The sequence below is a fragment of the Boeremia exigua genome (assembly GCF_020726555.1).
Source record: "Boeremia exigua strain MPI-SDFR-AT-0100 chromosome Unknown C7974scaffold_5, whole genome shotgun sequence".
Classification (NCBI taxonomy): Eukaryota; Fungi; Ascomycota; class Dothideomycetes; order Pleosporales; family Didymellaceae; genus Boeremia; species Boeremia exigua.
The window spans coordinates 912,074-937,344 of record NW_025763522.1 but is presented as its reverse complement, the minus strand read 5'-3'; the positions used below and the strand labels follow the sequence as shown (position 1 = coordinate 937,344).

General features: G+C 51.3%; 10 protein-coding genes and 1 non-coding gene across 11 annotated transcripts; 4 read left to right on the top strand and 7 right to left on the bottom strand.

Annotated features, from left to right (window-relative positions):
• Positions 1-47: 47 nt before the first annotated feature.
• Positions 48-2,258, bottom strand: C7974DRAFT_167617 (uncharacterized protein). The gene is made up of 8 exons (XM_046136072.1): positions 1,850-2,258; positions 1,725-1,797; positions 1,629-1,675; positions 1,505-1,580; positions 1,352-1,454; positions 1,092-1,295; positions 976-1,043; positions 48-920 (listed from the first exon to the last, which is right to left on the bottom strand). Exons 1-8 carry the CDS (start codon positions 2,054-2,056, stop codon positions 199-201), a joined length of 1,500 nt encoding a protein of 499 aa, XP_045997977.1. The 5' UTR covers positions 2,057-2,258; the 3' UTR covers positions 48-198.
• Positions 2,259-4,047: 1,789 nt separating this feature from the next.
• Positions 4,048-6,755, top strand: C7974DRAFT_334235 (P-loop containing nucleoside triphosphate hydrolase protein). Its single transcript, XM_046139151.1, has 2 exons — positions 4,048-4,759; positions 4,844-6,755. Exons 1-2 carry the CDS (start codon positions 4,057-4,059, stop codon positions 6,694-6,696), a joined length of 2,556 nt encoding a protein of 851 aa, XP_045997976.1. The 5' UTR covers positions 4,048-4,056; the 3' UTR covers positions 6,697-6,755.
• Positions 6,756-6,903: 148 nt separating this feature from the next.
• Positions 6,904-6,984, bottom strand: C7974DRAFT_t58. The gene has a single exon. It is a non-coding gene; the product is annotated as a tRNA-Ser (tRNA).
• A 362-nt stretch (positions 6,985-7,346) lies between these two features.
• On the bottom strand, positions 7,347-10,488 carry C7974DRAFT_452440 (uncharacterized protein; the record flags this gene model as incomplete). Its single annotated transcript, XM_046145823.1, has 5 exons — positions 7,347-7,954; positions 8,004-8,397; positions 8,453-9,381; positions 9,565-10,214; positions 10,376-10,488. 5 exons carry the CDS (start codon positions 10,486-10,488, stop codon positions 7,386-7,388), a joined length of 2,655 nt encoding a protein of 884 aa, XP_045997975.1. The 3' UTR covers positions 7,347-7,385.
• A 951-nt stretch (positions 10,489-11,439) lies between these two features.
• Positions 11,440-12,686, bottom strand: C7974DRAFT_392350 (uncharacterized protein). Its single transcript, XM_046141671.1, has 2 exons — positions 12,297-12,686; positions 11,440-12,250 (listed from the first exon to the last, which is right to left on the bottom strand). Exons 1-2 carry the CDS (start codon positions 12,428-12,430, stop codon positions 11,707-11,709), a joined length of 678 nt encoding a protein of 225 aa, XP_045997974.1. The 5' UTR covers positions 12,431-12,686; the 3' UTR covers positions 11,440-11,706.
• On the top strand, positions 12,687-14,062 carry C7974DRAFT_392347 (uncharacterized protein). Its single transcript, XM_046141670.1, has one exon. It carries the CDS (start codon positions 13,112-13,114, stop codon positions 13,754-13,756), a length of 645 nt encoding a protein of 214 aa, XP_045997973.1. The 5' UTR covers positions 12,687-13,111; the 3' UTR covers positions 13,757-14,062.
• A 137-nt stretch (positions 14,063-14,199) lies between these two features.
• On the top strand, positions 14,200-15,231 carry C7974DRAFT_452438 (glutathione-S-transferase-like protein omega 1; the record flags this gene model as incomplete). Its single annotated transcript, XM_046145822.1, has 2 exons — positions 14,200-14,358; positions 14,410-15,231. 2 exons carry the CDS (start codon positions 14,200-14,202, stop codon positions 14,956-14,958), a joined length of 708 nt encoding a protein of 235 aa, XP_045997972.1. The 3' UTR covers positions 14,959-15,231.
• A 337-nt stretch (positions 15,232-15,568) lies between these two features.
• On the bottom strand, positions 15,569-17,046 carry C7974DRAFT_433317 (uncharacterized protein; the record flags this gene model as incomplete). The annotated part of the gene is made up of 4 exons (XM_046144915.1): positions 15,569-16,344; positions 16,396-16,480; positions 16,532-16,647; positions 16,698-17,046. 4 exons carry the CDS (start codon positions 17,044-17,046, stop codon positions 15,569-15,571), a joined length of 1,326 nt encoding a protein of 441 aa, XP_045997971.1.
• A 356-nt stretch (positions 17,047-17,402) lies between these two features.
• C7974DRAFT_392343 (uncharacterized protein) lies at positions 17,403-17,920 on the bottom strand. The gene is made up of 2 exons (XM_046141669.1): positions 17,611-17,920; positions 17,403-17,559 (listed from the first exon to the last, which is right to left on the bottom strand). The coding sequence occupies exons 1-2, from the start codon at positions 17,770-17,772 to the stop codon at positions 17,464-17,466; spliced, it is 258 nt and encodes an 85-aa protein (XP_045997970.1). The 5' UTR covers positions 17,773-17,920; the 3' UTR covers positions 17,403-17,463.
• Positions 17,921-22,041: 4,121 nt separating this feature from the next.
• On the top strand, positions 22,042-23,291 carry C7974DRAFT_167381 (uncharacterized protein). The gene is made up of 2 exons (XM_046136071.1): positions 22,042-22,691; positions 22,739-23,291. The coding sequence occupies exons 1-2, from the start codon at positions 22,088-22,090 to the stop codon at positions 23,044-23,046; spliced, it is 912 nt and encodes a 303-aa protein (XP_045997969.1). The 5' UTR covers positions 22,042-22,087; the 3' UTR covers positions 23,047-23,291.
• C7974DRAFT_167371 (uncharacterized protein) lies at positions 23,292-25,270 on the bottom strand. Its single transcript, XM_046136070.1, has 2 exons — positions 24,659-25,270; positions 23,292-24,607 (listed from the first exon to the last, which is right to left on the bottom strand). The coding sequence occupies exons 1-2, from the start codon at positions 25,124-25,126 to the stop codon at positions 23,537-23,539; spliced, it is 1,539 nt and encodes a 512-aa protein (XP_045997968.1). The 5' UTR covers positions 25,127-25,270; the 3' UTR covers positions 23,292-23,536.
• Between the last annotated feature and the right edge of the window lies 1 nt (position 25,271).

Here is a 25,271-nt window from a genome sequence, read left to right as displayed (position 1 = left end):
ATGGGTTCAGTACTAGCTAGGTAGTTCCGGTAGAACCATTCATTTGAAGCGCTTTTCTAATCTCAAACCGGGACTGTTATAGTGATACAGTGCCACCCTTGAATGACCCCAAATCTCGCTGCATATCTAGGTATCTGTATATATCTTCCGGCCCACGTCGCTGCGAAAAGTCAGGACACCATCTGCTTTTCCTGAATACTACCCCATCCATATATCATTTTTCCGCTCTGGGGACTGCTTTCCTGACACGCTTTGTTCCCCTTGCAAGATGAACGTCTCCATACTAGCATTGCTAATTGTGCTCAGCTCCCTTGACACATTTCTGCTTCTCCGAATGCGGCTCCCACTCGGTCTGCGCGCCACCACAGCAGGCGGGGCCGGTCGCATCGGTAATGGTTTGTTGATATCAAAACTACTCCATCTAGAATTCCGTGATGACGCGCGCGAGTGGTGGGGCTGTGCGGTGATGGTTGTCGTGAAAGTATTTTGTGCCAAGTGCGAGGTGGAGCGGTGGTGATTTTGTGTTCGATTGTTGTCCGCGTTGACAACAGGTGCTGTCGTGAATGATACCGAGCGAGTAAAAGTGGGTGAACGTGATCGTATGCTAGGCATGATAGAATTTTGTGTTTGAGTTGTCTGCTGGAGGGCTGCGAGTTCTGTGGCTGTAGCTGACCTCGAGCTGATGAGTCGCGTCACGTCGCCCTTGGCCGAACCAGAAGGCAGGGTCGATTCCTCGTCATCGGTTTGTTTCATGTGATTGTGTTGCCATCTACGAGGGTATTGGTCCGAACGATTGGTGGTAGTGGCAAAATATCGCGGGAACAGCCTATTCATCAGTGGCTTGCAACCAGGAAGACAACCACACGCGATACCGACTCCACTCTCCACGCACATGATGATGAAAGTTTCTGCGCCATGCCCTGACATCATTAGCTTGCGAGGACAATGGTATATCGAGATGTTGCCAGCACTTACAGAAGACGTCAAATGAGTGCAGATAGATATGAGTATAGTAGAGACGCGCAACACCAGCGACACATACGCTAATATGTAGTCAGAATTTTATAGAATGTAGTAGTCAAACAGCTTACATGACTCCGAGAGAAAACATGCATGTCAGTGTGATTCGCTGTCGCAACGAAACTCTGACGTTGAGAAGATCCCTGGCTGGCCACAGGAAGATCAAGAAGTCGCTCAAGGTATTTTGCGCGGAATGAAAATAGTAAATGGCCCTTATATTCAGGCATTTAGTCCGTCCGATGTACTTAAAGATATTCCAGTACGTGCTTGCTGGGCTTCATCTCCTGTCAGTAAACCGAGGTAAGGTCAACTAAAATAGAGGGCATCTTACGCGCACTGAAAAAGTGTGACGAAAAAGCATGCCGTGTTGAGCGAAATGGTGTAGGCAAGCATTATGACACAGAACCATTTGTTGAGTCGAGATGGAAAGATGCCTGCGATACGGTGAGCATTGGAAAAGCGTGTGTAAGACCAGATAACTTACGCATGTACGTCAAGAGTATTGCGACTTTCATCAGCGTTATGACTACGGTGAACAGCAACTGTGTTGCCATCCCCATCTAGCGCGTTTTAGGCAAAGTGGGTTTCATGTTCTTCGGCACACGTACCTGCGCAGCCTTCATGGATGCATAGAGAATCTGTGGGTGTATGTCCCCTAGAAACCATCAGTGATAGGGACCTGGGGTTGCAGCTCGATCGCATACAGAGGTGATAACCCATCTGATACTGTGGCAACATGGAAATGATGACCATGATGTTGTTCCCAACAGAGGTAATCTGCTTGTTTAGCGGAGAACTTTGGTACTTCCAAGGTGATCTTGTGACCTACAGCCGCCAGAAGCATGATGCCATCATCCCATCCCAGCGTCTTGGTCAGGATTGTGCGACTGTAAAAGCGACAGCTGATGAAAGTAACGACAATGAAAGTCATCGGCGTAAGAATACCAATAGCTAAGGGCCTTCGAGTTGTTGGATCGACATAGTTGGGTGCAGGAAACGATAGAATTTCCGCCGCTGTTGGAAACCTCGAAGTCATCCTGACGCGATACAGGTTTAAGCTCTTGGAATGCTAGTCCTGGCATTACATAGGAGAAAGTCTGGGGACTGCCCAAGAGACTTCATGATACTGACTAATTCACGTGGCTGACCTTGAGATGCACCAGTCTGCTATGCAGGGGTGGAACAGGAGTTGCAGGATGAGCCACACCACGCCCTCACCTTCTCAAAATGGAGCCAGGTCCGAGGAAACGCATTGGGGAAATTCTACGATCACAAATATGTCGGCAACAAGCTTGCGCAATAGTCGTATTCAACATTTTTGCTGCTGTAATGCGATTTGGCGGCTGTGGATGCACATGGATAGCTTCAATCGATGACTGAGCGGATGCTTCTCGAGGCGCACGACAGCAATCGTTTCAGGGGCGCAACACTCCTGAGGTCATGTCGAATACATGTGGGAAAAGAGGAACAGTCGATGAGATCAGGTCCGGGCTGGAACCCGAGTCTGCGGGTCTCACATCCAGGCATATCCCCGCCTCGAGATTGACTGCCGGCATGTCACGCACATGGCTGCACGGGCGGTCCAGATGTGCTAGCACAGACCCAGTGATGGTGCGGGAGTCCCCGTGTGATGAACATATCCCGCTGTCTTGCCCCAAGTGTTCACCCTCGTCTATGTTGCTTGCGGCCGACGCTGCTGTCACGTTGAGACTGATGGTCTTTAATGCGAAACGTGGTATGCAGTTGGTCAGCGAACGAGTGCTCCATTGGTAGCCCAAGCGCTTCGAAACGTCGCCGTAGTGGGCTACGGTATCTAGATACGTTCTAACGTACCGACTAGGAGCGAACCAAATCGGAACGTGTGGAGCCTGTAGTTGGCAACATGTCAGAAATGGCTAGGTATACAGGGCAAAGCGGGCTCGCGGGCTCGCTTTGTGAAACCCACCTTCCCGATTTGAAACAGTACATGGGTCCTACTTCCGGTTCTACGAGGGTAGCCATAGCTCCCACCGAGGAATTGAAGTCGAGTCATACGTACATGGGATCAGAGGTTCGGCGTCCTCGACTCCCATGCGGCTTTGTCCTAAACATGATTAGGCCTCACGACAGTTGCCGACGGAAGATGTGGAGAGAGTACTTGCGCTCGCATGGCGTCCCATTCTGAACGAACCCCTCTTGCTCGAACCCGAGAGTGGATACTGGTAGGAACGAAGCTGCAATGTTTGCGCGGCGACGTAGCGTCTCTTGAAGAACCTTGGCAGAGAGGAGGAGGATCCCGCAATTCGACGGTCCGTGCTCCTGCACCAAGTCAGCGTTGATCTCCTTGTCGTTTACATCACTTAAGCTCAGCATTAGTGAGGCACGCACTTCCATTATTCCTTCTTTATACACAGAATCTGTTTATATGTTTCGCGTGTCTGAAATATACAGACCGCCGATCAACGTCGCATCGTGACGAAAATTTGTCAGCTTCGAATTATTGCACCACGGCTGCCTGCATCTTGGCGTATATTATCCCTCTGGCAACAGTCGCATTTTGTCCGATATCAAGTTACAGTCACTCCTGATAATATCGGGTGCGTCTTTGAGTATTTGTTAGTTGTTGTGTGGTATTATATACCTCCATCGTACGGTAAATGTTTATCATAATCGCTCATCGGCCTTTTCACGATTCACAAGTGTTTGAGATCCTCATCATCAGAGTGATAGCAACCGGAGAGGTCGCTTGATGTATCAGTGAAGAATTTGGATCACATACCACCCCCAATCATGGAATCCAGTTCCACCACCCGCGACGAGTTACCACACAAGAGCACCTGCAACAGCACGACCGCAAACCTCGTCGCAATCCCCTTTATAAGAGACCTAGACAAACGGATCAAGCGCAATGCACCCCATGCGACTATCAGCCTACCAACATCAACATCAACGTTAGAATTCCCTCCTCCGACTAATCGGATTTCTCAAGAACGAACGAGCTTCGACAGAACTTTTGCGCCAGGCTTCCTTATGTCTGATGAAGAAGCAACTCAACGAATGGAACCTCGATTCGACGTTTACGCAAGGTCATACGTCCCATCGGCTCTGCGAACCGTCAATCAGGAGCCAGTAAACGAAACACTTGTTACTGAAGCAAAGCACAGAATAGACTACCAAGCGTATGTCAAAGCGTTCACGGGGAGTGACTTTCTCGTCCATCAGGGTACTTGGGACCATGAAGTGTCCGCCGATGGCCAGTCACCGACAGCAGAGCTTACAGTGCAGTCTTACGTATCGTTATTCGCAGGATTGTTGCAGCGTGAATGCGCAGCAAAAGAGAAACAAAACGAACAATTTGCTTTGTATCAGGTTCCATTGCAGATGATTGCTGGACCACATATCCCCCGCCTTTGGGCGCTATCTGTCCCCGGATTACGAGAGGACAAACCGCTGATCGAAATGGGCGATACCCTGAACATACGTCAACTTTGGGTTGATCGCAGTAGCAAGTTGATCCAGATGCCTACTATGTTCTCAGGGGAAAGTGGACCTTACGTCGCCTACAAGCCCTGGACTGGGCTACAATACAATGCCTGCGTTTACAGCGTAAGCAGGGTTAACGAAACCGTTTATTTGAAGGTGGACGGCCTGGAGATCCTCGCCCAATACAACGTCTTACCCATGGTAGTGAACGTTGTCTTTCCTCTCCAACAACGAACATTGAAAGCCCAGCGTAGCGCTCTGTTGTCTGTGAGCAGAAGTTTCAAAAGTATACAGCGCGACCAGCAGAACACATTGGCCGACTTTGATGACTTCTCTGAATTGTCGGTTCACGATGAGGCAGGTTCGAAACCACTGGATCTCTCATCCACTGTGCGAGATGATTGGATACGCAAGACGCTATTTCCCGTTGAGGGCCATGGCCGTCTTCAGACGGCATTGAGAAACATCCCTCATCGCGCTCTGTTCGATCACGCCATCAATTACGAGCAAGCGCATGCCGTGAACTCGGTATGTGCTTTCGACTACGGTATTACACCGTATATTATCAGTGGGCCGCCAGGCAGCGGCAAAACAAAGACGCTGGTTGAGATAGCCATGCAGCTACTAAATACCACGACTGTGGCCCATCTGCTGATATGCGCGCCCTCTGAAGCTGCAGCGGACACTCTTGCCCTAAGGTTGAAATGTTACTTGACCCCCAAGCAGCTCCTACGTCTCAATGCACCAAATAGAGCTGACAACGAAGTGTCACCTGGACTGTTGCAGTACTGCTTCAGTCGAAACAATATGTTCTACCTGCCGCCGTTCAAGTCACTTATGTCATTCAGCGTAGTAGTGACATCAAATCGAGATGTAGCTATGCTAGCTGAAGCTCGCTTGACGAATGCGGACCTTTGGACTATGGAGCGCGACATGGTGTCAGCATTACACCCGGGAGAGAAGCCATCAATACCAACTCTTCATTGGGGCGCGTTACTGCTCGATGAAGCTGCCCAAGCAACTGAGATAGATGTTCTGCCAGCTATCAGCGTTATCAACCCGCCGTCCGACTATCCTCACGATCAACTCCAACCACGTCTAGTGATGGCAGGCGATGAGCACCAACTAGGTCCACGTACAGCCTCTCAGGACCCAGCGTTCTCAACATCCCTTTTCGCGCGCCTCTTCTCACGTTCTCTCTACGTAGATCATCCCCTTAGCCGATCCAAGGTGAAACCATCATCGGGTCCACCGGTCCTAAAACGCTCTATGCTACCCATTTTATACCCATCGTTCACGAACCTGGTCCGCAATTACCGCTCACACCCGGCCATTCTGAGTGTCTCGTCCTCGGTCTTCTACCACGATACGCTGATACCAGAAGCTGCCTTTCCACATACCCCATTGCAGTCGTCCTCGTTGTGGCGAGGCCGGAAATGGCCGGTCTTGTATCTCCCACATACTGGATCTGACGAAATTGAGCGCGAAAATGGTGGATGGTACAACCAGAGTGAAGCAAAGCTTGCGTGTTCAATCGCTCAAGATTTGGTTCTTGAGAGTGGCGTCAAGCAGGAAGACATATGCATCATGTCGCCGTTCGCTGCGCAAGTCAAACTCCTGCGCAAGCAGATCCGGTCGTCCAAGTATGCTGGCGGATCTGGGCTATGGGATGTAAACATTGGTCCCGTGGAAGCGTTTCAGGGCTTGGAAAAGAGAGTCGTGATCATCTGTACAACGAGGACGAGGCAGCGGTTTGTGGAAGAGGATGTAAAGTGGGGCATGGGCTTAGTCCACCAGCAGAGGAAGATGAACGTCGCGCTGACACGGGCTAAAGAAGCACTGGTTGTAATTGGGAGTCCCGAGGTGTTGGGTGCGGATGAGCACTGGAGGGCATGGATGTCGTTTTGTGAAAGAAATGGGTTGGTGAATGATCAGCTAGAGGTGTGGGAAAATAGAGAGCAGTTCAAGGATGGGAAGGTTGGTGTATTGGAAAGAGCGCTGATTGCTAAAGAAGATGGAATGCGGGATGACTTATCGCCAGCTTTGGGCGCTGCAGCTGCAGACTACGATATAGATGGAGGAGAGTACGAAGCTTGGACCGAGAGTTTGCGAAAGGCTTTGGATGGCGAGGATGACGAAGTGGATGAGGAAGGCTGCGACGAAGAAAGCGACACATCAACGCCAGGAACGATTGGTGACCCATGCAATAAATAGCCTTGAAGATATGTAGGACAAGATGCAATTTATGTAGATAGCTTTGTTAGCCGTCTGAGCTCATAATCAGACTTCGAGATGAGGACGGAGCAAAAGACGTGACAGCTGCAAAGTACCAAGATCGATGCTTCCAGATGACACCACTCCTCAAAAACAACATGTGCACAGGCATAGACGATTAGAGCATGTGCAGTAATGGCAAAAAAGCGACGTTGGCAGGATTCGAACCTACGCTCCCTAGGGAAACAGATTTCAAGTCTGTCGCGATAACCACTCCGCCACAACGCCTTACGGTATTTGCCACCTCTTTTAAGATGTATATAGCTGCATGTACGATCTTAGCTCGACCGGTAGCACTTCGTCTGCAACTCGTGTGTCATCCGAGCGGCAGAATCATTGAGTCCTCACTTATGTGGGTCTGTGGGGTCATGCAGGAAGGTGGAGATGGCATCACTGGCATGTGGTACGAGGGTTCCATTCGGTGAGCACGCCAAGGATCGTGATAAGACTTTGGTCCTAATGAGTCGATGGGCTGTGCGATGTGACTTAAGGTTCATTTGTTCGAATCTGGTCTAAGACTTGAAATGCCTTTTGAAAAGAACGCCCATACCCCGGGAGTTCAAAGGAGTGTATCGTAACGCCTACTAATCATGTACACAAACTAGCTTCACAAGTCTATTTCATAACGCTTACTCCTTCATTCCAGCATTAGCCATCTCCGTCGCAAAATCTAGGTCCATCTCCATGTCGAAATTCAACTCATGGTCATCCCACGTCATGGTCGGTAATCCACTTGTCGCACTCATATCCATCGCACTGGTAGTTGCGTCTAGTGGAACTGTAGGTTCAAAGCCTGAGCTTACTGCAGGGTTTTGGAACTCGCTTGGTAACTGGTCCCAGCTCGGGAGATGGGAATCCATTGCCTTGGTCAGATCAATATCCGCGCAACTTTGTTCAGTGACGGGCGCCATATGCATCGCAGACGCACGTCGCGATGCAGTGGTTGCTGGCGAAGCACACGCCGAGCCTGTCAGGTGAGGGACGCTGGACGATCGTGTAGCAGATAGGTGGCGTGCACGTTCAGACATGGCGATGGTGCCCGACAGTAAGCACTCGAATTCTACGGCACGAGCAGGGTCATCGACGGGCAAGGTTGACACATCGAAGTCAGTCAGATTCTTGATGTTGAAACTGGGGTCGAGTTGGGCGGAGGAGTTGAGACCGAGGTCTTCGAAGATCTCGTGTGGAGAGTATATGCCTACAATCATCAATACAGTTATTACAGCTGCAACTGTAAATATACACACCTGTTACTTGAATGGTGTGATCAATGCCATGCGCTTTTTTAAAAAGTTCGAGCCATTCCGGATTGTCGGCCGCAGTTTGATGCCATGGATCATCAGGCTCCCCGTAAAGGATAATTCGAGCTTCTTTTTGGAGCATATCGTCAGACACTGTTCCTGCCCCATGTTTCTCAATGTGCTGGCGAGCAAAGCGTCCCAGGCGTAGGGTCAGAATCTCCCAGCAAGTAGCACGTGAATTGTTGTTAGGCGAATCCGAGGGCGAATAATCCTGAGCGGTTGTGGTTTGAAGTACAATGGGCCCAGCATAACGTCCATCATTCTGGTAGGCATCTGAAATATTTCCGGTGTTCGGTACCAGGTATTCGATGTCCTTGCTTCCGAGCAAAACGGGCATACGCTATCTTTCAGTTAGCCTCGGGTGGTGGTCTACGTAGTTATTCCTGGCATCTTACACTACAGCTGCTTGCGTTGGTCGCTGAGAATGGGAACGGGGACTTGCTCTCGTTTGCGATAAGATACGGAGGCATTGCGTTAGTGACGTGTACAGCGACTGAAGCGTCAAGACCGCGACAGCCTTTCCAGTTCTTCATCTCAGCACCGTTGCGGAATTCTTTTGACAAATGGTCATTTCGGTCTTGCCATTTGTCGAAGTCCATACTGCAAAAGCCACATCTCGACTTGATGTACTGTGCTTCAGATTTCCACGAATCCATGGCTGATGTCGTCTTGACATCGTGCATGAGTCGCAGATGCTGTCGTAAGTGATCTTTCCGGTAGAATGTACGGGACTCCAGGCCCTTCTCTTCGCAGGCAGAGTGATTGTGAGTAGCAATGTGGTCTTGACTCGGGTCGAGTTCACCACAGTAGACACACTTGCTCTTACCAGTCGCGGCATCAGCGACCACGGGCCCCAACGGAGCACATATCCATTTTTCGAGGGACAAATGAAGACTTTTTTCGTGCCTCGACCAGTCGTACTTCGACTTGAATCGGTCAGTACAAAATGTGCACTGCCAGAGACGAGGGACTTCCTTCTCGGTATCCTTGGGGGCTCGAGTTGGAATACGTCGCCGCCTGCGCCTCTCTTTAGACTTCAGACTGTTCAGGGATCCAAGAGAGTGCTTAGAACCATGCGAATAGGCTGTGTTGTGTGAACCGAGAGATCCAGAAGACATGTTCGTGAAACCAGTCTCCAAAGACGACAGCGAGGGCGCCCTAAACACCGAGAAGCTATCGGTACTCTTGTTGGAAGAATGTTGCTGGTAGCTGCTGTAGGCGCTGCTATCCTCCGGCAGATCGAAGGTTTCCACGGCCTGGGCAATAGCCGTCAAAGGGGCAGGTTCGTTTTCGGGTGGAGAGTGCTTCCATCGCTCGAAAGGATCTGTCGCGAGTTAACCGAAACATTCCTGCTGTTGCAACACTGGTACAGTCGGTATTGGGCAGTGATTCAAGTATGTCGTGTCAACGTTTGCGTGACGCTTGCCATTGACTCGAAACTTGAAGAATCGACCAGTGGTAGTCTTCAAGACTTGCGACTGGCTGAAATCTGGAGAGGCATGCTTACTCAGAGACTCCCATGTTCTACCCGGTGGGATATTAAGGGCTTCTGTCGATGGTCGAATACTAGGCGAAGAGCTTCGCTTAGGTCTTGCTTTCTGCCTTCGCCGTGTATTGGCCATCCAATTCGATATTTGACCGGGCGTGAGATCGGTCTGTTGACCCAAGATCTCCTTCTCCTCTTCAGTCGGGTAAGGATGATCATGGTGCTCAAGCATCCAGTCTTTCAGGATCTTGACAGCTGCTCGTGGGAACCGAGAGGCAGCGGCGCCTTTCTTAGGCCCGAGATCCCCTGTCTCGTCGTCAATAGGGCCAATGTGACCTTTAGATCTCAACTGTTTCCTACGGGTCAAACCGCCCCATTGGTGAACGTCGTTTTCGCCCACAACATCTAGCGTGTCGAGGGCAGTCCTCTGTCGCTGGTACGGCATCACTTCAGGATTAGAGAAGCTGCAAGGCCGGAAGAGATTGTTGCAAGGCGAGCAACCTGATGTTCCATCGCCCTTGGCATTATAAATGAAGCATTCGAGGGACTTCGAACGACAGTATTCGCATGGACTTGCTGGCTTCTGATATCCAGGTAGCCAACTGGAAAAGTCCGTATTGAACTCCTCTGTTTGAACGTTGCCTGATTCCAGGAAAGCATCGAGAAGCTGGCTATGGCATGTCAGTAATGTACAAGGTCATGGCTTTCACATGCCCGAAGTCTGTTAAAGATGGCGTCTATGCTCAATGCCTGATAGACACAAGCAGAAGGTGGAAATTCGAAATAAGCAGAACCTAGCGGTACAGGTTGCCAAGGGTACGTGGCCACTTACCTTTCGCTTGTCTCTATCATCGACATATCTTGACTTTGCTCTTGAGGCACATTAGGCATAGCTGCTTCGCCAAAGTCGAAAAATTGGGCCATGTCGGCGTTCGGAGCAGCCATGATGATGGCCGCTTCAGATTGATTTGTCACAATACGACAAGTCGGGACAGCAAGGTGCAATGAAGCGGTAGTACACGCCCTCTGCCTCAAAATAGGAATGTCGAAAGCGGTCGTAAGGCGTGCTTGTAGATTTGAGCGACGAGTGCCCTAGAAGAAGGTTCCTCAGAGTCAGATCGGAGCACGCTAGTTGCGACCAGAACGGCATAGCGCATGTATGTCAATTGAAGGGCGTGGTTGACCATGGACCCATTAAAATTTGGCGGGGTGCACCATCTTTCCACAGGACGCTGCAGGATCCTTACTGCTGACTCAGGCGCCAGGCGCTCAAAACTATTCCTCGTCGTAATCGCTTCTCGTCAAGTGGAACTGCGAGTTCCCTTGTTGCAGCATAGATAGTCGCAACCACGAAGCATGTCCAGCGCAAGTGCAGTGCCGATCTCGACATCTTTCAATACAATCGCAGTTACGAACGTTCTGATTTTGCGCTGAGCTCGACTTGTTGCGGCGTTGCGCGAGCGTGGTGTCGTCCCAAATATCATTGGACGAGCCACGATCTAGAAGGCCATGGATTCGGCGAACCTGGGGATCTCCTCGGGAGTCGGGAGTGAGCAGGTGAGATGTCTTTAAAAGGCAGTCACACGCAGATAGTTTCTCGTGGAGCATTTGTAAGCTGCGCGACGCTTGCCATAAGACCATTCATGTTCAGTTGCGAATTGAAGGGGCTGGTAGCAGGTAAGCACTGTGCGAGCAACGCACTTCTTGGAACGCTAGCTATCGAGGCACATGTCCACTTACAGCAGTGTGGTCACGTGGGCACAGCACAGTATTAGGCCGATGTTCGGATGTGCTGAGATGCTTTCTTCCAATCAGCGAATTGAGACTGAGGATGAGCAAATGAGAGTCCAACTTTTCGCTGGGAGTCACACAATTACTCTACACATGATGTGATATCAAAAGACCTCCATAACTCATAATTGTTGATGCTGTATGCAGCTTATTTAGCTATAAAAGAGTACCTACTAACGGTTGATACTGGGGAACTGAAATCGATGTTTGTCAAAATAATAGCGGCTCTAAACCACACTCGCCATGAAGAAGCCAACACGCTCGCTATGCTTTGTCTCAGTTAGTAGTAGACTTCCTCTAGATACAGAAACAGAAAACAGTAACTCCAGTCAACGCCAACAAATGCAGAATCGATGAGTCGTATCTTCCAGCTTAGTCATAATAGTCGTCGGGCATTCGCGCGTAACCAGGATGATGCGTCGGCGGACTCGGTACATGAGGCAGCGGTATCCTCATTAGTCCCCCTGCCGTGGAATGCCCCATAGCTCCAGCGCTGTCTCTCCTCTTGCTCCTCCTCGGCTTCTCACTGCCCACTCTGGATGGTTCGCCCGCCATATACCCTCGATCCTGATATCCCGCGACCGCAAATGGAGGTTGCGCAACCCTCATGTCATCGTCGCTGGGCATCTTCAGTTCGACAAGGCTATAGAAGTAATCCAGTACTTCCGGATACCGCAGCACAGAAGCTTTCCAGTCGAGGTCAATGCCACGCTTGAAGTCAGCATGGGCCTCGGCAATCTGCGACTGCAGTTGTTGGATATACATGGGATGTATGGGTGGCGCGCCGGAGAAGCGCATGTAGATATCGTAATGAGGGAGCGAGTTGAGGTAACCGGTCTGCGCATGTTGGCGAATTTTGGTGAGGCGTTGGAAGGCGCGCTGGATGTGCTGGCGCGCATTGGTGATTACCCAGTCACTATTCTCAGTCAGTACGTTTCTCAGATAACTGTCCAAGGACATACCGAACAAGTGCTTGCTTTTCATCCATGGCCCTACTCTCGGCCTGATCGAGGGCGATCTGAAGACGCTCTGACTCGCAGAGGCATCCTGAGTGCGGTGGTGCGCTACATATCGCGCAGTTGGGCTCGGCATCCATAATCAAGACCCTCTCTAGAGGAGATATTTATGCATGATCAAGACCCGGCGGGACTATAAGGCTAGCGGGCAATAGGAGGTCAGGTCGGTCTCAAGGCTGGCGAGTCGGTGATCAGGCGCAGGCGGTGACAAGTCGCATGTTACATGACGACGTTAGGAAGGACAGCATAGGAAGGGCTAGCTCTGTGCGGCTTATGAGATGGGTCATGTATGTTGATGCGCAATGAGTTGGCATCCGAGAGCTCCACTGCCGATCCAGCCTCCTCGGCAGTGGCCCTGGAGCTGCGACAGCTTTCAAAATCAAGTTATAATTCAATGTCCAACTGCGCTCTTGATTTGAGTGCAAACATCGGGCACATCTTCATGGTTTGAAAGATGATACCAGCTTTATCGTCGCACAGCTACCCCGCGTTGCTATTCCGTCCCTCGACGAGGCTGCACTGCCACTGTGACCGCGGTCCCGCCCGCTTAAACTTGCCGTCTGTGCTTTGCTTGTTACGAACTTTTGGTGCTCGAAGGTCGACGCAATACACTCCAATCTCGAACGCACGCCCTCCCTCCTAGACTTCCACGGACCTGTAGCTGCTAATATAACACGTTACTTCAGGTCATCAGACTGTAATACCTCCACCTTGACGAGCCCATATCTCGCGTCCACAGGCATTTGCCTGCCATCATCAACATGAGCGGCAAAGCAGGCGCATATGGCACCTCGGGCGGCGGCGACACCGATTTCAGGAAAACATGGGACCGCGACGAGATGGCCAAGAAGGCCAAAGAGCGCGAAGAACGGGAGCGTGAAGAGGCAAAAGAACGCTATGAAGCCAAAGCTGCTGGCAAGACGTACAGACGGCGCGCATCGACGCCAGAAGACCTTCGGCAGACCGAAGCCCGATCTGAGCGCATAGACTGGAGCAAGATGGTCGGCAAGCAGACACTCACATCCGCAGCCGCGGCTGTGGGCAAGCGAGGGCGAGGCGCAGGTGCTTACTGTCAGGCTTGCGACCTTACGTTCAAGGACAACATCCAGTATATTGAGCACTTGAACAGCAAACAGCACTTGGTTGCGACAGGGCAGTCTGGAGAAGTACGGCGCGCTACACTGGAGGAAGTGCGCGATCGTCTGAGATATCTAAAGAGGAAGAGGGATGAGGCAGCCAAGGACGAGGTCATTGATATTGATTCACGACTAGCTACGAACAGGGAGAGAATGGAGCAGGAGGCCGAAGAGCGCAGGCGGAAACGTAACGAAAAGCGGCGAGCGAAGAACAAGGGCGACAGTAATGCCATGGAATGGAAGGTTGAGGGAGACGGCGTGATTGCTTGAACCCTCATTTGAGGAGCCACTACTACAACAGGTCGGTAAATCGGGAGTATGATTGTCCCGGGATGTGGTCTGGGATCACTAGGCGACGTGTAAGCATAACCTCATTGGGACCAGAGACCAGAGTCTGGTTAAAGCTGTGGACACGATTAGCTTAGGATGGGGAGATGGGCAGGCCTCTTACTGTACACGGGCGAAACAGGACGGACCTCGGCGCTAGTAATACCCCACTGCATGAAGCATGCGATCTCCAAGTATCTGATGCAATACATTGATTTCTAAGCTAATCCCCAGGAAGCTTATTTATCTACCATCATCAACGACTGTCCACCTTATATATATATTCTAACAGCTCGAAGACTTTAGCGTCGTCTTATTTCACAGCCCACTAGTCATTCCTCACGCCAGCTCCATTACTTCCTGACTCGCATCCGACGTCACTCAAGATGGGCAGTACCGGCGACAAGATCACCCTCTACACCAACCACCGCTGCCCTTGGGCGCACCGCGCACATATTGTGTTCAAGGAGCTCGGTCTGCAGTATGAAGAAGTCATCATCGACCTTGATACACCACGCGAGCCATGGTACCTTGAAATAAACCCCGTACGCCTTCTCGTCGTCTAGATTGTGCGATGCCCTCTGACACTCCTCCAGCGCGGCCTAGTGCCAGCAATCAAGTTCAACGACCAAATCATTACTGAATCCGGCGTTGTCGCGCGCTTTCTCGCTGACGCGTACCCCTCGCACCTTGTCCCCAACACCGGTAATGTCGACGCCGCGCTGACACGTGCGCGCATCAATTTCTTCGTCGACACTTGGTTCGACAAGGTGGGAAGCTACTGGTTCCAGATTCTGCGCGCCGAGGACGAGGCCAAGAAGGATGAGCTCGTCAAGGAATTCCTGGACAAGGTGACCAAAGAGATTGAGCCGCTGCTCCAGGACGCAGCACCTTTCTTTGGTGGCAGCAGCAAGGTGACACTCGCGGAGGCCTTAACTGCACCATTTGTCCTGCGAATTCACTCGTTCTCGAAGCACGAGTTGCTGCCGAAGAGTGTGCATGAGGGGCTTGACGCGCTGCCCAACTTCAAGAAGTGGGCACAGGCGGTCATTACGCAGGAGAGTGTCACGTACATCTGGAACGAGGAGGAAGTCATTTCTTCGACGAAGAAAAGGATTGAGGGCTTGAAGTCGGCGGCTAAGTGAGCCTATCGAGGGATGGAATTGAGCGTACAATGACAATTGCAGGCTGTGACACATAGCACGACGATGTGTCTATCTATCAGTTTTGATTGAGTCGTCAATGAAGACATGCGTTATCTACAAGAACAAATGGATATACAGAAAGCCGAACTACATGATGTTTTCCATAAGGCATCTGTGGTGACGATGCTAATTTGCGAAGTAGCGAGACCTTGAGAAGCAAACACGCCAGATCGGCTATGTGAGGGGTAGATCAAGTGTGCCGACGATGGCCACCCATTGGTACTGGATGCAAGAGCGGAACGAGGGTATGAGCTGGAACAGAAAAATCGACAATGTGTTTTGGATGTGTGAGGAAAGGGACTGAACCAGCTATGACTTTTGGGGAAGCGAAAGAACATTTCGGAGGGTATGTGTGTCCTTGCTATTCGTATGAAGTGAGAGGCCGAACAGTTTTGTAAGGAACCTATCGACCAGGCGCTTGGAATGTTGTTGATACTGCATCAAGTTGCTGATTAAGAAATATGTGTGCAGTCTAAGCGAGGAAAGAGCCATTGGGTCATGATGTCTACTGGTCGTGTTCGTCATCGGAGAGGTGGGAGGCTAGGAGCACCTAGTACCTCGAGCCACGGCGAGTGCGCTTGGCTTCTGACAACACCGCCTTATTGCGTGCCACGACACCCATCGACAACAGGATCTCAGCTGCTTCGTGTGTTCGAGGGGAGTGGTCAACAAGTCGGTCGGCGCTCTGAAGAGCGTCTTGTCGCTCGTACAGCAGAGAATCGGTCCCGACAACAGCACTATCACAGCTATTACACATGATCTTGGAATGCGTTCGCTTCGTGCGGAAGCTCTCAGGGTATGGTGTATCGAGGATCGGAGTCGGTACAGGCAATGGTGTCGGAGCAGGTGCAGTGACTGGTGAGCAGAGCGTCGAGGGATATGCTGTGCTGATCATCGTAGGCGAGCAGGCTTCATTTACTGGAGTGAACCCAACCGCTCTATACTGAGTGCGAGGAGATACCTGGATTGAGAAACCAATCTTGTCGTGTTCGAGATCGGTGCCGTACCCACTCTCTGATGGCGTCGCAGGAATGCATTGCTTCCATTCTGGTGAGGTGAGGGCTGGCATCACTGATGTCGTGACCGGTGCCTGTGCTTTTGGTCGCAGCAGTTGGTATGAGTCACCCTCCTCTTTGAAACGATCAGTCTCTACTTTGCAGAACTTTATGGTGCCTGAGTCGATGCCGAATTTGGCGAATGCGTGGTCTTGAGGATGTCTGCACATCTGAGGGAAGTCGTTGCCAAAAACTGGTGTGAGCGCCCAGCGAATATCCCAGCAAAATGTTGCTGCAATTTTCCTCGCAGCTTGCCATGGAACCCAATAACCTGGAACAACATTTCAGTAAGTTGATAGTACTTATAATGGTTCGAACTAACCTTGACACACCAGAGCTCCCCCGGTGATACTGTAGCTGATGTCCTTCATACCCGGATTCTGATTTAGTGCCTTCGCTGGTACGGTCTTTATGGATCAGCATGAGGTCGTCACGATCAATGTATAGAGAGGACACACCTTTGAGTACTTGCATGACTTGAAGAACGGTGTCATTCGAACGAGACCGATGTTATAGTCCCAGACGACAACATATTCTTTGTCTTCGCCAGGTCTCTTGTATGTGTACTGGAACACTGCAGCTTGGTGAGCTCATTGCCTTAAGTAAGGCCAAGATTAGACTGACCTTCAAAAGCACCGCGACCCGTCTTCTCGAGGAAGTCCTTCTTGTCGCTGGCGTAAGGAATATGACGCACTCCCTTCTTGAAGATTTGACCAAGTGGAAAGATGCTATACTCGCAGTGTCGAGCCTCTAAGAAACGGTCGCTGGCTGCTTCATGGGGCGGGTAGTTGACATGTCCGACGATCTTCGTACCTTCAGAGAAGACTGGAGCATCCTTAGCTAGCTTCTGCCTCTTGGTGGAAGTACTGTGAGCTAGGTAGCGAGGAGCAAGCGGCTTTGGAGATGTGGAGACTGTGTTGCGGCTCTGAGTGTTGTCGCTGACTGAGGGGTTGAGAAGAGACTGGATGTCCATAGCTTAGACTGGGCAGCGGTTTTGATTCAGTAATATGAGACGTGATAGACGAAGCAACGATAGCCTGGAAGATTGGCGGGTGGATCGTTTGTCTTGTGTCCACAGAGTGGGACAGCCACCACTTATAACCAAGCAGTGATACGACCGAACGCAGTAAAGCAGACACCTGGACACAGTCAACTTATATACGGACGTAGATCTTACAACATACATACCAGTGAGAGTTCAAACGCCGCCGGCAACAACTGCACCCTACTGAGGATAGCGGCAGTGAGAAGGTGTGGGAACCACGTTGATCTCCGTTCGAAGCTGGCACTACTCGGCAAACGGGACGCTTTCGTGGCAAGACGGACAGCCTTGTACAAGACAAACTAAGCGGCTTCGCTTCAGTCGTCGAGAACCCTGATCGATTATTGGTTATGAGCTGTGGGCGAAACAAGTCAGTGTGTGTTCACTCGGAAATGGGCAGGACGATGCCTTACATACAGCTTCGGCTGATAAGAGAGTGACTCGGCAAGCGACCAACGGTTTCGCTCTTCGGATTCAAGGCTAACGATAAGGTAGTGGAAGAGTATTCGCGATGGTTACAGTGCCTCTTAAGAAGCGAGAAGATGCTTGAGCTAGCGCGCTTACCTCCGCGCAATGAAGCGCCGTGCAGAAGACGTCCGGTGTGCGTGTGCACAGTAAGACTCCAGCGTGCAGATTAAGAAGCCTCCTTCCCAGCATTTTCTTTCATTGGGTCAAACGCCATCAGTGAAAGCGAGTGGTAGGCTAAGGCCAGTGCAGCGGTGTAAAAGGCTTCGATGGATTTGTGTAATACCGCATCAAACGGTCATACAGCATGAACCCTGCATCTTTCTTCTCTTCCATCCGTAAGGCCTTTGTACGGGGAATTCGATGTTGTCACGCCTGAATCAAATGAGGGACGTGCGAGCTTGGTAAGACCCCCAGAGCAACTTTAGTGGCCTCTGAGAGAAGATGGCGCTGCTCCAGTGAAAACTTTTATGGACAGAGCTTGTGTTGTGGCAGGGATCGATGCATTTCTGGGACACAGCGGCAGCTTTCTGCACTCCTCAAGGTCGTCAACAGTAAAACCATACTACAATCATTCAAGAGGGGCCTCGTTCCCTAACCTGCGCTAGACATTGCCGACCTGTCAGTTCCTATCGGTGGAACGGCATCGATGTCTGTGGGTTGCCGGATGATGTACAAGCTACGTATCACACAGAATAACGTGGGTAACCTTGTCAGAAACCCTCTTTCGGCTCTTATTCGGGTACGTGCGTAATTACAAGAGGAGTACTGCAAACGATAGGCTTTGCAGCAGATACGATCATCCACTCCTCCCGGTCGCCAGGAGTGACCGCTCAGCATGTGTAACGCTTCTTCCAGAGAACCAGTTTCCAACATATCATCGAGACCTTGCATCTTTGATCTAGTATGCATGAGATATATTCAGTAATGTCCACTGGGAGGGCCCTCATTCCACGGTGCTTCAGCGAGACACCACAGATGCTGAGCATCTGCGCAAGCCGTGCTCACCGGATGTTGCCGAACAAAGAAACGAGCTTCATAGGCACCACCGTGCGATCCAACCGTTTGCCATGAAATGAAAGGCGGTATGATGTAGCAGCCTGACCGCTCAGAGCCGCGGGGAGCTATGCTGCACCGCAGGCTATCGCAGACCACGATCACTGATGTGCAAGCTCAGCTTTATGCAGTTTCCGGCCCGCAAATCACAAACCTGTCCCATCAGATTCGGCCTACAGGTGCGCTTCTCAAGCCCATGCCACTGCATGTGGCGGTGGATGATCAGGCAACTCACTCTCTGTCACAGGCAAGACCATGTCCTTGGCGGTACTGGACACAAAATTACTCACCTTATTGATGGGTACTAGTTGAGATGATCACTGCATCTCGCCCGATTGTGGTGACGCTGCAGAGATGAGAATGCGCGCCTTCGCTACGGCGGATATCTCCCGTTTGCCGGGGCTACACAACACCGGGTCCATGGTATCACGCCCCACTTGATGTGGGATAGCTAACAAGGGCCATCAAATTTGTTCGAAGAAACCTGGATTACAGACAGAAGTGTGCAATCCTGCCCTCAATGTACGGATCCACACTTTCGCGACCAAGCTGATCCACCATGTCTCGACTGGGGGAAAAAGTAACCAAAGAACAACCGCGAGTAGAGTTTTGTAGTCATAGACTGATACTCGATGTGGTGTGAGTGCAAACTCGTTCCAGGCCCTACGCTCATTTGCGGCGTCGTTTAGGTGTGTCGCTCCGATAGCATGGCTCAGTCCCTTCCTACGCCACCACGAGCGATTTCTTAGGATTTGTGAACACTGAGTCAAGACTTATCATGTCTTGTACTGGGGCTTCAGGATTGAGACTTGATTAATACTGTACGCAATCTATGTTGGGTGAGTTCGTCGGCGTGATTTTCACCTACATACGTTGGTACCTAGCATTGGTAGTACATTTTTCATACTGAGTAATCCTGATATTAGCAGACGAGTTGTAGAGGTCTTTCAAGACGACTATTGATTGAGCGACTTGCTCGACAAGTCCACTGTGGCAACTCGCTTCATGATCCAAGCACCATATGCTCGTCAAATTCACCTCAAGCTTGGCAGGGGATGAAACAATTTAGCCTCTATGCTTCACATTCAGCTCGAGCCCATGATCCTGGGGCAGTGGCCAAGCTTGCCCACCAAGTTCGATCTTCCTGCATGTCTAGATTCAGACGCGACCACATTGGATGGTGGAGAATCACTTCACACTCCAGTCTCACAATCTGTCCCGTTAAATGTCCACGTGCAGTGCAAGACGTGTGACGTGCATGTAGAGGTTTATACCCGATGAGGTACGAAAAGACAGCGTTCGACACGTTTTGCCTGTATCCAGTGGAAGCAGTCTTTTCCAGAAAACCCTGCCGTTTTGCTCATGGTCACCTCGTGTCTTCGCAACCATCAAATGAGACCTGGGATAACGACGGCCTCGAATGACTGACAACGGGACCTTGCAGTGTGTCAGCAGGCTATCGCCCCACGTAGCGCTTTCTCCCGAGATTGATCGAGGAAAGATCGTAAGACGTCACTACCTTGATAGATATCGCGCTCGTACAGCACAATGGCTAGGCAACAACAGACTAAATCAGTATGACGCTTGGCCCAGCGATGCACTTGTGGTAGGTTCTGACATTCAGCTGCTGTAATTTCGTCAAGCTTTGTGGCGTTTTTGACTTCGTCTGACGAACCCGGTTGACAGGATCTTATTTCCCTGCAATATCAGGCGCGAAGGACAGGATCGTACTCCCTCAGTGTGTAGTACTAGGCTTGTCATGATCAAGATGTGGGTGCAGGTACGACAACGAGTCACCCCTCACCTTTTCACCACACATGCGGCCCCAGCACCTTATCTCTCAACACTAATGCTTTACTTTTAGGCCGTTTGTCTGTTCAATTCAGGTACCACATTTGACTCTTATTGACCTCGCAAAGCCCATAATTGTGATGAGAGCTAGCATAACGCCAGTCACAGAGCCAGGGCAGACTCCGTGTTGACAAGGCATACAGCGTTGTGACTACACAAACTCAACATCCGGATACCTCATTCGGCTGCAAGCTACTGGAATATTGATTCGCCTATGACCAAGTGTGACTGGAACCCGGACCTTGGCAATGTTGCTATGACAGGGCTGTTCGGTCAAATGCCCCTAAGACGGACAAGGTCTGGTTGTACAACGCGGGCGCACTTTTGACAGCTTGACAGGTGATGCAGTGCGAGGACAGCATCCCAACCTCATAGCTAGAATCCAGCGCCGAAATATGTGCACGCTCCACTTTACCAGTTTGGAGTGCCGACCGCACGCACCGCGACTTGCGACTCCAGATGGCAGCTTCTGCAGTCTGCTTCATTTATACTTGTTGTTTTTCTATCTTTATCGCTATGTGCTGGCCAACGCACATGGTCGTACAGGGCTGATCAATTTGATTGCGTTTCACACCTCAGCGCTCTCTCCAGGCAATTCGAGATCGATCTTCGGACAGTGGAACTTTGACCCCGCAAAGCTTATAGTATGTCATGTATGGGTTAGAGGGCGCAAATAGTTTGTTTCAGACCACTGCCTCTTTTGGTTCTATTGCGAGATCATTGAGGCTGTGGTCGCAATACACAAACCGGCATCGGAGGAATAACACATTTGGCTAGCATCAAAGCACAGCCATTAGTCTCTATGTCTCTCCCCTACAAACAAGAAATCATGCTAAGGTCTTTATCTTCCCAGCAGCTCTATGTGTCATAGTGTGTCTGAAAGGTAGCGCTTATAGTGGGACTGCCAACGCCAACTCCCACCTGTTCTCCTGCCGACCATCACCACCAGCTTAACTGCTGCTACTAAGCTGTGCGATGGTATCGGGGAGGGGCATGCTTCTCATCACCGTTTCACACGTTGAAAAGATCCCCGTGAGAGGCTAGTTTACTGTAGAGAAGCCTGTCCGACGTAATCCACATTCCATTCCAATCATACCTATCCAAGCCTGCTACTGTCTAACAGGAAATCAGTGAGGTCATCTACCTTCTAGAAGGCCAGAACCGAAATGCTTCGTTTCATCCCGTCCAATTTCGGGGCAAGCCCTCTGGCCAAGCGTCACTACTGGGTCGTTAAACGTAGTGCTAGGCAGTACAAAGAGATAGATCATTGATGCAGAATCACTTGATGCTTCGTCCTAGTGGCCAAAAGATTCGTGAACTATAACCTCATGCGGACCACCAACCATGTTACAACTTCAGTTCTGGATGTGGTAACGTTTGTGATTTGATCCATGTCCGTGACGTGTTGCTGGCATTTTCGAATGGGTAAGAGGGACCTGGTAGGGGCCCGCAGGGCCACCCGATTAGCGCACACCATCACTTCCTAATCGGACACTAGCGTAGGCAACATTGGCAATAGCGCCACCGACTGCATCACCGTCCACAAGAGCTGACCATACTCCCCACCGTGTTGAACAGCAATCACTCCTGCTTCCCCGGAATGGATTCGACCAATGCTGAGGCGCTCGGCCTCCCAGTCAATGCGCCGCCCTTTGCTGACGACCGACTTTTGGGAGAGCCAGCTATGTTTCTGATCTTCCATACCGCCTCACTATATGGTACTGCTCGCGATAGACTGGCCCGACTCGTCAATTCTGGCGATGCATGTCCCCCCAATTCGAGACTCGCACCTCTGGCTGATTTCAGTGGCCGGTCATTGCGCGCTGTATACGACTACTTCCTCACTCTGCGCGAGCAAGAAGATACTGTTCAACCAATGTACTTTATCGTGGCCGATCGCGTCAATTTTGAAGAAGAAGGCGTACTAGTTGTTTGTCTCGATTGCAGTCAAGAAGGAAATTACGACATTGGTGTGGCGCGTTGTGAGACCGACAAGGCTCGGGTCTGGGGCTCGGATTTGCATTATGGATTTGCAACTTGGGAGGAACTGAAAGGGATCACCAGTACTGATGAACAGGACGACGACGACGTAGTAGACCCAGAGCAGAAGCATGCCAAGGATGCAGCAAAATACGGATGGGACGTACGCACATATTCCGTCCAAAGTAAGACCATCTACGGCTGGTATAGTCTGGTCGAGAAAGGTAAGTCTTTTACGGTTAACTCCCACTTAGAGCTGACATCGGCAAAGCTGTACCTATCAACCGCATGCTCGACCCTATGTGGCTTGACAAAACCCCCGAGCAATGCAGATTCCAGATGCTAGGCAACTACCACGCTTCGCAAGATCCTTGGACAGATATTTGGAAAGAACATCCCCATCAGGCTGGGAACAGACCTCGAGTCCGTCGATCAATCGTACTTGTCGCTGAGAAGGAAGACGCCAACGAAGAAGATGGCGTTGCAATTGTCAGACTGAAAGCAGATCGACCTCCAAAGGTATTAGCGAGAGTAAGTGCGGGAAAGGCGATTGTAGAGGCCGATGCATTGTCGTCTTAACTCCGGTTTCGCATATCCTGGACCAAAAAGTGAGGTACACTGACTTCAGATCCGTCCTAATACAGTTCGGTTCAGGCTTGCTGTCTTGTAAACGCATCACTGAGCTCAGAAGAACTCGAGCCCTCTGATACCTCTTGACAAACTAGACGGAAATGAGTAGACGGAGCAATGAGATATGCAATAGATAGTGTACTACACATCTGCTAAAATTTCGACACAAGAACGGGAAAGCGAGATTTGAAATGCACGGCCGGCGCACACTCGTGTCATTGTCATTACTACATTGTGACTAAAATCTTCCTATCTCAATAACTCATCGCTCGTCAAATCGTCAACATGAAGGGAACATCAACGAGTCTCTAGCTAATATGTGCAACGCCGCGCAAGTCAATATGAACATCCAAGGGTATCTGGCGCCAAAACAATCTCAAAGCCCACGTAACGAACTCCCGAACCCGGTCCTCTTCTCCGCCGCCCTGTTCCTCTCGACCTACTGCCCTCCCACCACTCCTACAGCCCAGCCGCCATCAATTTCGTCCCACGGGAAGTCTTGAGGATCAACTCGTGTGCAGGTGAGGTATGGTAGCCCTCCTTCGCGCAGGTCCAGTTCGAGGAAATTGCGCATGAGCGGTTTGACAGCGTCTTTCGCTTTGTTCTTGATCTCTTCTATCCGTCGCTCGAAGCGCTTCAGATTCTCTCTGTTGTATTGGTCGTGTTGCAGGCGGAGGAAACGCTTGCATTCATCGTGGCCCAGATAGCCTGGCCCACCGGCGCCGACTGATCGAAAAACGCGGCCTGTGTTGAAGTTTTGGCTGTTGGTAGGGAGAGGCAATGTGGAAGTGTTACGTGGGCTCTTCAGGATGGGTGCCGGCGGTGGTGTCGTGTTCTCTGCGAGCCATTGCCGGAACAGAGATACAGCCATCCAGTCCAACCAATTTGAACTCGGACTCACGCGCTCGCCGCGACTCGTGGTAAGCGAGAGCCGGAACAGTTTGACCTCAATTTTGACCTTCAACTCGTCCATGTCTTCCACTTTGTCTTCTATCAGATCGAGTACCGAATCCGGGACCTGATTTCTCAACTGTGGCATTGCTGCTGGCCACTGGCCTACAACATGCACCATAGCCTCAGCGAAGATAGCCTTTGAGCGCGCCATGTAGCCGAGCTTCAGATAACTCGGCGGGTACTTGGCGATCTGCTTCCATAGCCGCCCTTGAAACCTCAGCAAGTGGTGGTCGACTCTGGGACCAATGACACCGATAGCATCGTACATATCGGCGAGCTGGAGCAGGGCTTTGCATTCGACATATGCGTTCGCGATGTTCAGAGTATCGAGAGTGGGCGGGTGGTTGTAGAAGATGCGAAAGAGGTTGTCGTAGTCGCGGAAGGTGTTGTCGTCGGGGTCTGCGGTGACGGGTGCGGGTGTGCTTGTCGAGAGCTGGGCGGTGGAGAAGTTGGTCATGCTGCGGAGGTAGCCCGAGGACGGGGCAATGGGCTTGTTGCGTGCGGGTGGAGGGTGGGTACCGTCGCCGTACATGGTGGCCAGAGCGGGTTGTGCGCGCTGTGACTTGTCAGTATAGCGTTCGGCGCGAGAGCTCAGAGTGTGTCGCACCTTCTGCACCAACATAGGCACGTCGTCATCGCTGCCCCAATCAAGCTCGTAGCGCCATCTCTTTCTCTCGTGCCGCGAGCTGGAAGGATTCCTTGCCAGCGCGGCCGCGCTCATGTTCTGCGCGACACTCCCATCGCCGGCGCTTGACCATTCTTCGTTCGTGCCCGTCTCAAAAAAGCCGGAACATTGGGTCAGAATCAGCTTGTGCAGCAAGTACCGGTTCTCCTTGCGCCCGTTGCTGATTGAAATCTCGACGTCGCCCGTGTGCGTAAAGACAGGGAACTCGTTCTGCGGGCCGACGCTGCTCCCTCCATAGTTCGATCCTCCTGAGCGGTGTGGGCGGTGTCGCCGGATAGTCGAGGTGCGCGACGAGTGCGATGCGACCGACGGCGGGCGGCGAATGGTGAGCGAGCTGGCGCGTTCGGCACTGACGTTGCTCCCAACCTGGGAGTCTGGGTAGGAAACCATGCGCCCGGCTGCGAGGCGATGGTCGCGAAGTGTGAGAAAAGAGGTGGTGGTCGATGCGCCCGCACACTGCGACCGAGATGGCTGGAGGCTTGTCACACCTCGACGGCAAGGAGGGGCGCGTCGAAAGCCGGTGGCTGCGCTCCCG